We start from the raw sequence: 13856 nt of genomic DNA on the forward strand, positions 1-13856 counted from the left end.
AAAGAAATGAAAGCTAAGGAACTCTGTCGGGGTGGGGGAAATAAATATTGATGTCTTGAAAAGAGTCCACATTATAGAAGGGGGGGTGCTGGAGGTCTTAAATCTATAAAAATAGATAAGTCCTCAGGACCTGATTACCTATACCCCAGGACATGGTGGCTAGATAGGGAAGAAATTGTGGAGCCCCTAGCCAAGATCTTTGTATTAACAACAGCCACTGGTAAGGTACTGGAAGACTGGAGAGTAACTAAGGCTGCAAGGAAAAGCCAGGGAACTATAGATTGGTGAACCTGGCATCAGAGATGGGTACGTTGTTGGAGGGGATTCTGAGACAGAATCGACATGCATTTGGAAAGGCAAGACTGATTTAGGGATAGTCAGAATGGCTTGTGTGTAGGATATCATGTCACAAACTTGATTTGAGTTTTTTTTGAAGAGATAACCCAGAAGATGGATGAAAGCAGAGCAGTAGACATTGTCTACATGGCCTTTAGTAAGACCTTCAACAAGGTTCCGCATGGTAGACAGGTTAGATTGCATGGGATCCACGGCAAGCTAGCCAATTGGATACAAAATTGGTTTGACGGTAAGAGATGGAGGTTGATGATAGAGGGTTGTTGTTCAGGCTGTGACCTGTGGTGTGCTGCAAGGATTACTGTTGCATCTGCTGGCGTTTATATTCATTTATATATATGATTTGCATGAGAATACAGGAGGCATGGTTAGTAAGTTTGCTGATGTGAAGAAGGTTATCTAAGTGTACAATGAGAGCTTGATCAATAAGGTCAGTGTTGCATTTTGGTAAGACAAACCAGGGCAGGAATTGTTCAGTGGATCCCAAGGAAGTTTGGTCGAACAGGGAGACCTATGGGTGCAGGAACATAGTTCCTTGAAAGTGGTGTGACAGGTAGACAGTAGGCGTATGGCACTGCTTGCCTTCATTGGTCAGAGCATTGAGTATGTCACGTTATTGCTGTACAAAGCATTGGTAAGGCTAGATTTGGGAACTGCACACCATTCTGGTCACCCTGGTATTGGAAGGATGGTATTAAACTGGAAAGGGTGCAAAAATTATTTACAAGGATGTTACCAAGACTGAAAGGTTTGAGTTGTAAGGAGAGGCTGGATAGGCTGGGACATTTTCCCTGAAGCGTAGGAGGCTGAGGGGTGACCTTTTATCAAGGTGTATGAAATCATGAGGATCATAGATGTGGTGAATAGCCAAAGTCTTTTACCCAGGGCTTGGGGCTCCAAAGCTAGAGGGCATAGGTTTAAGGTAAGAGGGAAAAATATTTAAAAGGGACCCGAGAGGCAGCTTTTTCACACAGAGGGTGGTGCTTATACAGAACGAGCTGTCAGAGCAAGTTATGGAGGCAAACACAATTACAACATTTAAATGACATTTTGACAGGTACATTAATATGAAGGGTTTAGAGGGATATGGGCCAAATGGGACTAATTCAGTTTTGGAAACCGAGTCAACATGGACGAGTTGGGCCAAAGGGTCTGTTTGCGTGTTGAATTATTATGTGACAGTGTGACCATGGCGACTTCTCCTTTATCTCCTGAAGCTTCCTTGCATGTTCCTCATAACTTATGTACCGTGCCTACCCAGTTTGGCGATAACATCAAATTTGGAAATATTATATTGGCCCTCACTTACTAATAATTTGGTTGTGTGCTGCTGCAGACCTCGTACTCACCTTCTATCCTAAGAATAATCTGTTTATTCTTACTGGGTTTTTTTGTTTGCTAATCAATTACCACCCAGAATAATATATTACTCCCAATCATGCAGTCTGAAATACCCAGTTTTCAAAAAAACATGATTCTGGCACCTTAGAAAAGGCGAGATTTTCTTTTTTGAATGACTGATCATGGAACCCAGTGGTTGAAGACCTGCGCTTTAAAAAGAATTGCTGTAATCTGCAGGGTCGCTGAAGAAAACATTTTGGCCTCCTGAGTTTTTTAATGCATTTTACTGTACATTCTGAGAGCATTCATCAGAAAAGAAGCAAATGCCATATTAATATACAAGAGTTTTGATTCAAATATTTCAAAATATTTTAAAGATGGAGACATGACATACAAATGTAGGATTAAAATGCTTCTTGATTTATCAGGCTGCAAACTTTGAAAAATCCATCAAAACATCTGAGAACCTGAATAAGGAAGGTACAAGTGAATGGTGTTCTGAACAGCAGCAGATTCCAGAGCTGGAAATCAATGAATGTGATAATATTGTAAGTATATCAATTAATAGTAGCTGCTACAAAATATGTGAAGATTTTCTTTTCTTGCTTGCAGTTCATTCCATAAAGTTTTATACATGTCTGCAAACCACTTTTTTCACATTTTTCTGCCAAAAGATTCAACTTGATTGATGGACATTACAAATCTCAGTCCAGTTCATTATTTGGGCACACTGTGCAGAAGTTAGATGTTCATCAAATATTCATTTCATTACTTAAATTATTAATTGTCCAGCTGATACAAAGACCCATTTAAAGATTTTCATGATTTTTTTGTGTGTGGCAATATACACACTGTGCAAATAGTTATCTTCCATTCTTTCTCTTTCATTCCTTCTCTTATCCTACGACCATACATTTTCATTGTTGACGGTGCAGTCAACTTTTAATATGCATGTTGATGAAAACACTCAGCTCTTCCTCTCTACTACTTCCATTAATCTTGTAACAGTGACTATATTATCAGACTGTTTACCTGACACAGTTAATGGTTCACAAAAACCTCTTTCAACTGATCGTTGGAAAGACATAAGCCACTATTTTTGGCCCAGTCTTCCTTTTGTTTGTGCCACTGATTCAGGTGTTAAAAACAGACTCCTAGTATTAACTGCAATTGAAAGGGCTCTTGTGGGTCAACCAAGCTGTAAACTCATATTGTCGCTGGCATGGGCAGTACTTGCAAAGAACTCTCACTATGAATGGTTGAGGGTTATTGTCCAAACCAGTTTGCTTTCTGGAAAAGATCTAAAAGTATCTTTCTTTGGTAATGTATGATTTTGCCCAGCTTGGGTTGAGACTAAACTCCATTTTATTGAGCACTGAAATGCTCTGGATACAGGGCAAAGGGCATTTATTAAGGCCTTGTGTCAGGAAATCTGAAATCAATTTTAATCTAGGGAACGTAGAATATTAGAAGGGTGCATCTAAAGTTGTAGGTAATCATGTGAAACAGTAATTTTACAACCTGGTAATCAGACAATTAGAGTACATTATTCAAAGTTAATTGGCACTGATTATGTATTTACAGTCTGAACAAATCAGAAAATAATGCACCATGCATTTGCACGCACACACACAGTTTGCACAATTGTAGGGTGTAGGCAAAAAGCGTGGTGCTGGAAAAGCACAGGTCAGGCAGCTTCCGAGGAGCAGCACGTTCTTTTATAAAGTTGTACCATGATCTGAGCCATCATCAGATGGCTGCATATTCTTGAAACGTTTACTGATACCCAAGTAGTTGGATTTCTGACTCCACTCTTTCGGTACACTGTATAGTAGTTCTTTATCTGCTTCCTGGTCGTGTGTTTTCTTTTGTGTAGATGAGATAGGTGATATTTAAATTGGATTTAGCAGGAGGTATGGGGAGTGAGGACATGGGGAGGGAGTGAGAATGCGCAATGGGGAGAGTTAGGATGTGGAAGTTTGGGACACAGGAGGATTGGGGCAGTGAGAGCACGGTGGGAGTGAATTTAAGAAATGAGGCTTAGTGAGCTTGCAGGAAGGGTGGAGGGGCATGAAGGTGTAAAAAGAATCATTCCACATCCCTGTTCACAGTGCATCCCATTTTATACTTGACCCCAAACCCGTTTAGATATTCATGCATAAAGTTTGGCAGTGCAGAGCACACATACTGGTGACGGCAGTCACAGCTCTATGAATATATCTCTTAAACCTATACTGCAAATCAAGCTCTGACGCCTTTACATATGGGATTAGATATCAAACAGACCAAATCAGAATGAGGTTGAAACAACAGTCTTTCTTAGAATATTTAATGGCATTCCAGAAAATAGGGCCAAGTCTTCCTGAAATGATTCCTGCATTCAAGATAAAAACAGGCCAGTTAAAACATTTGTTTGTTCAGTTGAACTAATTTTGAACTCAAACTATTCTGATGTCAGTTATATGCAACTGAGTATCATGTTAAAACATACCACAGTTGAGGAGGTTCTGAGCACAAATAAATTATTAAATTAGAATAATGTGCACTCAAATTTCCATCCTTGGGTGACCCAGAAAGTTTGAAGTTAGTCATTCTTAATTATGCTTTACACTTCAGTCTGATGGAACGCTATTCAAATACAGCAGAGTTTATCATATTCCTTGTTGGAAAGAATAATAAATGTTATATATTGGCCTGTGAAGCCAGGTAAGTGAGAAGAGTAATTAAAAGCACCTTAGGTGCTGAAACACTGGGACTGGTGGAACCAATAAGTATGGGGGTGAACTTATCTGATGTTCTGAAGGAGATTTATAAAAGGGGCATCTGAGGAAAAAAACTTGACCATAGAACATTGAGGCCAAGTGTTCTGTTCAGGACAATGTTCATTTGATAAAGGGTATTGCAGAAATAAGGTTGAAAATTGATCTTGCTCGTGAGACCAAGTGTTGGAAAGAAGGGCAATTGTCAACTTACACTGGGTTCATGCAAGTCACTAATTGTCTGACTATTTTACAAAGAGAAATGTTCACCGTAAAGATTATTTGATTGTGATGCAAAGATGGAATATTGAGACGAGAGCTGATGTTTTTTTTCTTTGCCTTTAAAAATCTTCTTAAATCTCATCTTCACAACGTTTTTGATTGCTTTTTAACCCCATTGTGGATTGGAATTGCTGATTTATGTCTTCCATTCTTATGTCTAAGTTGAATTTTCTCAGTTGAACTCACTCAGTAAGTTCAAGAATTTGTTGTTTCGATGTTTTGAAACATTCCATTCTGATGTTACAGAGAATTATTTAGATATCTGCTCATCCTACTTGTTTCAAAACTGCACAAACAATAAATCTTTACCAAAACCAATTACTCTACAAACTCTCATACTTCAAAAATCTACTGATGAAACAGTTGAATGTCACTCTGACTTTTAATGGGATGCTGTTGGCAATTACTTATCAAGTATATGAAGTACTGTTAAGAAACTGATGGACAATACCTGTTCTTCCTGGGTTCGATCATTCAGAATAGTTTGAAACTTCTCATGCAGAAATTCTTTGTTCATTTGCCAAACTAATGTGCCAATAAATTAAATTGTTACAATAAAAAAAATCACATTCCATTTTTCCATCAGCCGTTCTGTTTCTTTTTTGGTCACAGGATACTATTCAAATGCTATATCCAGATAAATTGGATGATGTAGAGATTAATACACGGAGTGCTATTGAGTTTATAGATCTAAACCAAACAGATGTTCGGACGAGAGCAATTGCTGAGAAAACCAAAGAAATTGAAGAGGTTAGCATTTTAATTTATTTGTTTAATTTTGAATTGTTGGGAGTTCTACAAAGTCCATGCCAGATTGCAGACCAGAGTATGACTTTTGTGCCCTTGTGGTGCAGTGGTAGTGTCCTGACCTCCAGACCAGGAAGTCCAAGTTCAAATTCCAGGTGTGTCATTATTTCTGAACAAGCTGATTAGAAAATAGCTTTAAGCGGGACGGTTAGTGAAAGAGCATATTTTCAAGCTCTGTTGATAAGTGCAGTACCAAAATTTGCTTCGGACTTTGATGCCTAGTGTATTACCATTCTGTTTTTAATATATTACTTTCAAATCTTGAGGCGCTGCTGCACAAAACTAGAGATGCTATGTTTTATAAGGGAAGTAAAGTATTACATCATATTCTTGTTTCAAGAAGCTATTCTTCTGACCTTTTTTTTTCTCTAATCAACCCGTTCAGAGACGTTATTGCATATTATCACTTGCACTATGGCCTTGTGCATCATGAGTTGTGATACTACCACTGCACCATAAAACCGGAATCATTGTGTGTGCTTTGAAGATTCCACTATCTATTAGATTAACATGCAAAAAGCACTGAAGCTGCAAGTCCCACCTCTGGAGATTATCTTTGTTTCATTTATTTAAAATTGAAACATTACATTTCAATTTGAGACCAATTCTTAAAGTATGACACACAAAATGCATGCTAAAGTATGATTTTTGTTAAACTTTCAACCCTCTCATGATCTACAAACTGTAATTTAGGAAATGTACCACTTCATAAAGTTAAAGACATTATAATCATGCAATATGTTAGCATGTGTCCATTTTTAAGGTTAGCAACAGCTAAGTAAGTAAAAACCCAAAGAGTTCATACAAATGTAAATTAAGCCTGCAGACTGACTTTATACAATAAAACAAGTTGAGAAAATTGACTGGGATAGTCAGAAGAATATTCCTTTTGAAAGTGAAAGTATTATTCTTTTTAAGAAATAATCAGTTCTTTATTAATCATTTTCCTGTTCCAAATGTAAAAAGAATCATTTTTATTTACCCTCGAGTCTCAATAATGACATCCTGGGCTTTGTGCTGCAATATCTTTGCAATCCCTACATCAGTGGGATTTACAAACCAGCAGCCTTGCCATGCATGATTACCAAGGTTGCAGTCATTTAAAGCATTTCTTGAAATTGAGTAAAATGCTGCTTAAGTATTCAGCTGTTACTATTCATAGAAGTCCTGTACATTAAAGGACTTGGAAAAACACAGAACTCTAGTGACTTTGTTGAAGATAGTTCAAGTCAATAAAATGCTGCCATGTCATTAATTAAAAACCTTTCTAAGTATTGTGACTGTCATCTTTTTTACGTAACAAAAATAATTTTAGTATTATATTTCTTAACTTGTGAAAGCACAAAATTGTACCTGTATAAACAAAGTTCAAAAGTTATTACCAATCACTACAATTATCGTCTTTGTAGTGCTCCTTTTTGAATGGGCTGTTTAAAAAAACTCCATTGAGATCTTGGATATCCACTTTATCTACTTCCAGTTGTTACTTTAGGTATTGAGTTGTGATTTATTTCCATTTTATGGAAACAAAATGTCAGCCAGCCTGGCATGGTTCTGATGCTCATTTTGGTTCTAGAATCTGGTGCTAAAGTTGGGATAAGATTGTGCATGCAGTGGACAAAGCCATTTTTTTTCCTATAATGGACTATTCAGATATGAAGTAGCAATGTAAGATGTAGCTGCTCATCTTTTAAAGGTATTGCCTCAAATAGTGAAAAAGACCCTTAATCTATCTCTTTTTAGAAAATGCCGAGGTCAGTAAGTGAACAGTTTGTAAGTTGTTTGTAGGTTTTAGGCTACAGATGAATGGTTGGCTTTATATTTTTGAATATTATTTTGCATAAGTTATAGCTGCAGGTATGTGATAGTTACAACACTTCATATGCATTTGATTTGTTAGTAGTGAGACCATTGGCATTAATCTCCTCATAGGAATACCCATTTGAGGTTATACATTATTGCAGTATGTTACCCACTTTTGGGTGGAGTTTGCTTGTTTGATAAATGCTAAGGTACAGAGAGACCACAATGAGTTAGAGGTCAGGGTGGCAGATGACTGCTTTAAGTAGGTCGAATGGGGTGATGTGCTCCACTGACAAAGGAGCGAGTATTGAGCTATCAGGGCAGGGATAGCACTGAATGGGAGTGTTGGGGATTAGTGAGGGAGGGGAGTTTGAACCCAAACGGTTTGTGTTGGGTGACCCTCAAACTGGAGTTGAGTTTGATGGTTAATTTGGGTCTGGTTTAGGAGGCTGTAATCTGAGGTGGAAGGATCAGAAGATGTTTTAGGTGGGGGTGGGGGGAATGGTATGACAAGTGTGACAAGATTTCTGGATTGGGTCAGGGTGGGGAAGCAGGGATAATAATGGTACTGCCCTGGGGAATTTTTAGGGGAGGTCAGTGGTAAGTGGGGATAAGGGATCAGTTTAACAGTTGCCCAGAAATTAGCGCAAATTAAATCCTCTGAACATTCCTGGATAATTATTAAACCCTCAGTTGGAACCCTCCAAAGACTCCTACTCTATCCCGATGAATAGAACCAAATGTTGTTCAGTCATGATTGAAGGTTTCCACTTGCCAAATGAAGATAAAATGAACACCTTTAGTGAAGCAACTGTAGATGATTAGGCCAAGGATACCATCCTGAGAAGCTCCTGCAATGATGTCATGGTTCTGAGCTTATTGGCCTCCAACAACCATGACCGACTTCCTTTTTACTAGGTATGACTCCAACGAGTGGACAATTTTCATTGATTTGCCATTAACTTCAGTTTTGTCTGGGCTTGTGAGATCATGCTACCTTAATGTCAAGGGCAGTCGCTCCCATTTTCCATCTTGGATTCAGCTCTTTGTGCACTGTTACAGACGAAAGTGAAGTGATTAAATTTGTGCTGTTCTCCTGTTCTTTGTGTAGCAGACATTTTTAAAAACTATTTTATTTTTATTTTCCTTTTAGAAATAGATGGTGGGGTGTTTCTCTATGTCCAGTTGATGCAACTCAATTTAAAAATTATCTACAGCAAATCCCTTAGGGTTAAATCAAAGTAGGATTCAAAACACGGGCATGTTTTGCACATTCAGTATCTGAAGAAGAAAGAGTCAGAGTCGTCCAGCATGGGAACAGACCTTTCAGTCCAACAGTCCATGCTGAACATAATCCCAAACTAAACTTGTCCCACCTACCTGCTCCTGGCCCATATCCCTCCAAACCTTTCCTATTCATCTACTATCCAAATGTCTTTTAAACATTGTAATTGTACCCAGATCCACCCCTTCCTCAGGAAGTTCATTCCTTACACCACCATCCTCTGTGTAAAACATTTGCCTCTTATGCTTTCTTTTAAATCTTTCTCGTCTCAGATTAAAAATGGTCTTGTATTCCCCCGTCCTAGGGAAAAGACAACTATCATTTAACTCTCTCACACTCATTAATTTATAAACTTCAATCACATCATCTCTCAACTTCCTCAGAAGTTCCAAATTGAAGTCAAAGATTTTGGCATTACTTTGCATGAATCAGGTCCATATTGTTCACTATTTGGTGGATATCCTTTCAGTTGTCTGCGTTCAGAAGACCCTTTTGCAGGAGATCAGATACAGATTAAGGTGCAGCAGTTATACACAAGAAACTACTTTGCCTGTGAAAATAACAAGGATTCTTTCCAGAAATCAGACTTTTGAGAGAGATTGAGATCGGGGCAGCTATTAATTAAACCTGCCAATGCTTATGCTGTATTCTCTTATTTTATTACTGATATGTAGATCAACGTTCTATAATTAAAGCTATTTGAAACCCAGCAGTTTCAGAGATGTGCCTGGGATTTCAGATTGAGCCATTTGAGTAAGATTTGATGTCTCCTCGTCAAAATTTATTGTGTTTTGTAGCACATCACTGTAGAATATGGGTTTTGATGGCTTTCTTAAATCAAAAATCGAATGTGAAGACACATTGTCTAGGTTTCCTATATGTTGGCTTGACTGGAATGTTCATAGAAGTTGGAGCTATTTCACTCCAAAGAGAATGCAGATAATAGCTGGAAATTTTAGACGGTGCCCATTTGCCCATTCCTTGTTTGAAAGCAGCCACTTTAAAATCCAGCAAGAGTCCATTTAAAAAATAAACAAGATAATATAGTTTAAAAAGCACAATTTAGCACCTCTTCTGACCTCCAGTCATTACTTGTGGACCTAGGCTGAATGATGTCAGAAACTAACTGACCCTGGCAGAACCCAAAGCATTAGTGAGCTGTTATTGCTGTGTCAGTGGCATATGATGCGTTGTTGATGACACCTTTCATCACTTTCTTGATACTTAAGGGAAGGCTGATGAGGTGGTAATTGGCCAGATTGAATTTATCCTATTTTGTGTCAGGACTTCCCTGAGCAATTTGTCACTTTGAAATGTAGATGCAAATCTGATAGATGTAGTAGAAAAGCCTGGTTAGAGAGAAGACTAGTTCTTGGGTACAAGTCTTCAGTACTATTGCTGGAATCCTGGCAGGACCAAGCGCCTTTGCAGTATCCACTGCCTTCAGCTAGTTCTTGATATCACATGGAGGAAACTGAATTGGCTGAAGATGCGAATCTGTGGTGTTCAGGACCTTGGGAGGAGGCCAAAATGGATCATTTACCTGACATTTCTGACTTGAAAAAAAAATGTTTATATCAATTTATACCAATGCGTTAAAGCTTTCGTCATCAATGAGGATGGTGATTTTTTTTTTGTGGAACATTTGTTTAATTGAGCAGTTCCATGTCCAGCTAGATGTGGCACTGCTTCAGAGATTTAGTGTGATTGATGGTGTATCCATCTTAGCTGGCATCAATTCTTCCTGGTACCCTACTCTCCCAGCACCTTAATATCGTACTTACCTTATGTACTTTGCCTTTGACAGCAGCAATGCATAAGGTAGTTGTGATAATAAGGTACCAGTAAGAATGGTGTCAGTTGAGATTGGTGCCACCTGGGAAGAGGGTAGACTGCCAGATGAGTAGGGATGGGTACCAGCTGAGGAGAGAGTAGGGTGACTGAGCAAGGTGCCAGCTGGGGAGCTGCGAGGATGCCTGAGGTCAGAATCAATGTTTCGGGCATAAACCCTTCATCAGGAATTGGCTTCCTGATGAAGGGCTGACGCCCGAAATATTGATTTTCCTGCTCCTTGGATGCTGCCTGACCTGCTGTGCTTTTCCAGTACTACACTTTTTGACTCAGGATACATCTTGCCAAACAGAAAATGACCCATTTCTGCTCTTTTTCCTGTTATCTAGCCAATCTTACATTCATGCTGATATGCTATGCCCCATACCATGAGCTTTTATTTGCCCCAATAACCTTTGACATGACATCTTGTCAAATGCCTTCTGGAAATCGTAAGTGCAATACAGCTGCCATTTTCCCTTTGTCCCCAAAGCAATACTGCTCAAACCATTCTAGTTAATTGAATGAAAATAAAAATGTTCAACTATTCAAGTGATGTAGGTGTCACTGGCTAAGTCAGCATTTCTTGCCAATTCGTAATTGCTCCTGAGAAGGTGAAGAGCTGCCTTCTTGAACCACTGTGTTCTATGGTATACCATAATGCTGTTAGGAACTGAAGTCCAGGATATTGACCAAGCGACAACATGAAAATTATTCTGTGGTTCCAAATCAGGCTGCTGTTTAGCTTGCAACGGGATCTTGCAAATTATGGTGTTGCCTTGTATCATCTTCTCTAGTCATTCGAGGTGGTAGAAATTGCACGTTTGGAAGGTACAAGCACAGAATCCTTGGTGAGCTGCTGCATTGTCTCTTATAATTGATACACATTACTGCCAGTATACATTCAGATGGCGGAGGGAGTATTGTTGAAAGGATTTGATGGGGTGTCAATGAAGTGAAATAACATGACGAACTGCAGATGCTAGAGTTCCAAAACACAAAAACAGTACTGCTAAGAGCCTATTAAACAAAGAACAATCAAAAGAAGCTTTTTCAAATGCTAGTGTTTACTTTAGTAGTCAATGATTACTGAATAACATTGTCAAAATCACAGGCACTTTCTAGTGTTTAATTGCTGGAGAAATCTGGATTTAAAAAGCACATCAGCAGTTAACATGGTTGGGGAGAAGTTGTTTGTTTAATGTCCGTGGAAGCCTTCCAGCAATAGATTATGCTATTAATTAACTACGAAGAATTGTACAATGCCAACTTTACATTTTGATATTTTGGGACTTTTTGGTACTTATTTTGCAAGAGGACCTTTTTAGGAGTTTTCAATCAAATTGACTTCTGCTTCCTCCTGCAATTTGTGTCTTTTTTTTTCCTGTTCTGGGGATGATGCCTCACACTAGGAACTTCAGTATATCTCAAAGCACAGTTCCTTATGTGAACAATAGTGGGAGATGTTACTGCAGGGAACATTGAAAATGTTCTTGTCTATCATGTACACAGTATCGTGCTAGACAACTGTATTGGAGAAGTATCTCTATACTTCAGAAATGTTTTGTCATCTGTCCTAAATGATTTCCTATTTAGCTTAGTGCCAACGTTTTCTTAAGGTACACATGAAGTATCTTGGGAGGGCTAGGGCACTGTATAAACATTTCTATATGGCACCGTATACGTTTTTGTTAGAAGGATCCTTGCGCAATCACTTGTTGCCTTCATAGATCAACTGTGGCCACCATCCATGCTTCCAGTATCTGACTGTGTATGCATGGAGTGTATTTACTTATCAATACTGCTTATATTGATTTAAGAAGTTGTATAGCCATGTTACTTTTGGCATACAAAATAAACACAAAACGGAAACTTTTCAAATTACACAAAGAAAACAGTGCAATAACATTCATACAGTATAAATAGCTGAATGTGTTTAAATTGTGGAATTTGTTGCGAATAAGGGGTTGGATGACTCTCCTCTTTTCCTACTCATTTAACAGCACAGGTTTAATCTTTCTTTTGTTTGAAAAACAATGTGCTTGCTAATTCAGTGAAGATTTAACTGTTTTTTGTGCTTTGATTATAAAATACACAAGTAGGCAGGCTTCACTTTTTAAAAAGAATGGCATTTATTGCAGTTTACCTGGTTTAAGAGAATAATACAAAGGCTCCAGCCTCCTCACACACAAATAGATAAGAGTAGGAGGGTAAATTTAAGCACTTTAAAGATCATTTAAAGTCAAAGGATAAACTGTTCTTCAGCTTGGTGATTTGGCTGACTTCATGCTGATCTCAGTAATCCTCCTGCATCATGGCTGAAATGATATAATTTATCTCCTGTTCTAAAGATAGCAACAAGCAGGGTTGAGTTCTTTTTTGAAATATCTGCAGCAACAATGATCAATTTGAAGCTTGCAAGCTCTCTGAACACATAGAGAGACCCACACAAGGTTCTTACTTTATTAGTCTCCAGTGCTTGTCCTGGTCTGCAGAGAAACCAGGTACTTAAAACATGGAGAGTTAGAGGATCTTACGACAAGTCGGTTATCTCCAGCTATGCATTTACCCCATATATATTCCTTTCATAATCAAAAGACTGCCCAAGTAATTTTATCTGACATTTTGACTCTACCCAGTTGAGTACCCAGTTGATTGCCTGTCTGGATGCGTTGATAATGGGATGGGAGATGGCTTCCATTCGTACTCCTTCAAGGCAATTGTTTCTAGTGAGGCTTTTCAGACAGGTGGGCTTCACTTGAATATAGAAGGTACAGTGATGTAAATGTGTAGCCATTTTTGACTGCAATTTCAATTCCTCGGAATGTGGCTTTAGCCTTTCTAAAACAAATTACTTTGTTTCCAACTAGTAAATTTATAGTCTTTTTTTTCATAGAGTATAGCTTCATATCACACCTATTTTAGAGTATCAGTATTGTTCTTGGAAAGGTGATTCCACCATATTCATATATAAAAAAAAATTTGAAAGAAACAGTCCATATGTTTGAATCTTGTCTTAAACCTAGCTTTTATAAAAACAAATGTAATTTCTTTTGCCCATCTCTTCTGACAGCTTTAAATTCACTGAAGCTGCCTCTCCATTTGCTGTGAGCTTAAGTTGTTTTTTGCTCCAGTATGTTGTCATAATTAGCCACATTGCAATTTTGTAGAACTTTCGGTATTTAACTTGTAGACATTCAAGGTTATTATAAAAATGCATCTATAGAGAGATCTATAGAGATTCTTATTAATAGCTTGGGACAATTATATGTGGAGACTAGATTTAAGTTTAGTTTGACTCAAATCAGTTGTCATCAACTCTTCAAATTGCAATATCCACAGAGTTGTTCTGAGAAACATAAAATAGCCACTCTGCTGCTTTGTGAACTGATCAG

At 38.1% G+C, this 13856-nt stretch overlaps 1 protein-coding gene across 6 annotated transcripts in view; it reads left to right on the plus strand.

Annotated features, from left to right (window-relative positions):
- The window catches only part of pphln1 (periphilin 1), a 150496-nt gene that overhangs the window by 113721 nt on the left and 22919 nt on the right, over nt 1-13856 (plus strand). For 5 of the 6 annotated variants that reach the window (XM_072552595.1, XM_072552596.1, XM_072552593.1 and 2 more), the window contains 2 exons: nt 2124-2243; nt 5349-5486. In XM_072552595.1, coding sequence (XP_072408696.1) covers nt 2124-2243; nt 5349-5486 — 258 coding nt within the window. The remainder of the gene's footprint in view (nt 1-2123; nt 2244-5348; nt 5487-13856) is intronic. The other variant, XM_072552598.1, reaches the window with a different exon arrangement.

This window comes from Chiloscyllium punctatum, chromosome 32 (assembly GCF_047496795.1).
Source record: "Chiloscyllium punctatum isolate Juve2018m chromosome 32, sChiPun1.3, whole genome shotgun sequence".
Taxonomy (NCBI): domain Eukaryota; kingdom Metazoa; phylum Chordata; class Chondrichthyes; order Orectolobiformes; family Hemiscylliidae; genus Chiloscyllium; species Chiloscyllium punctatum.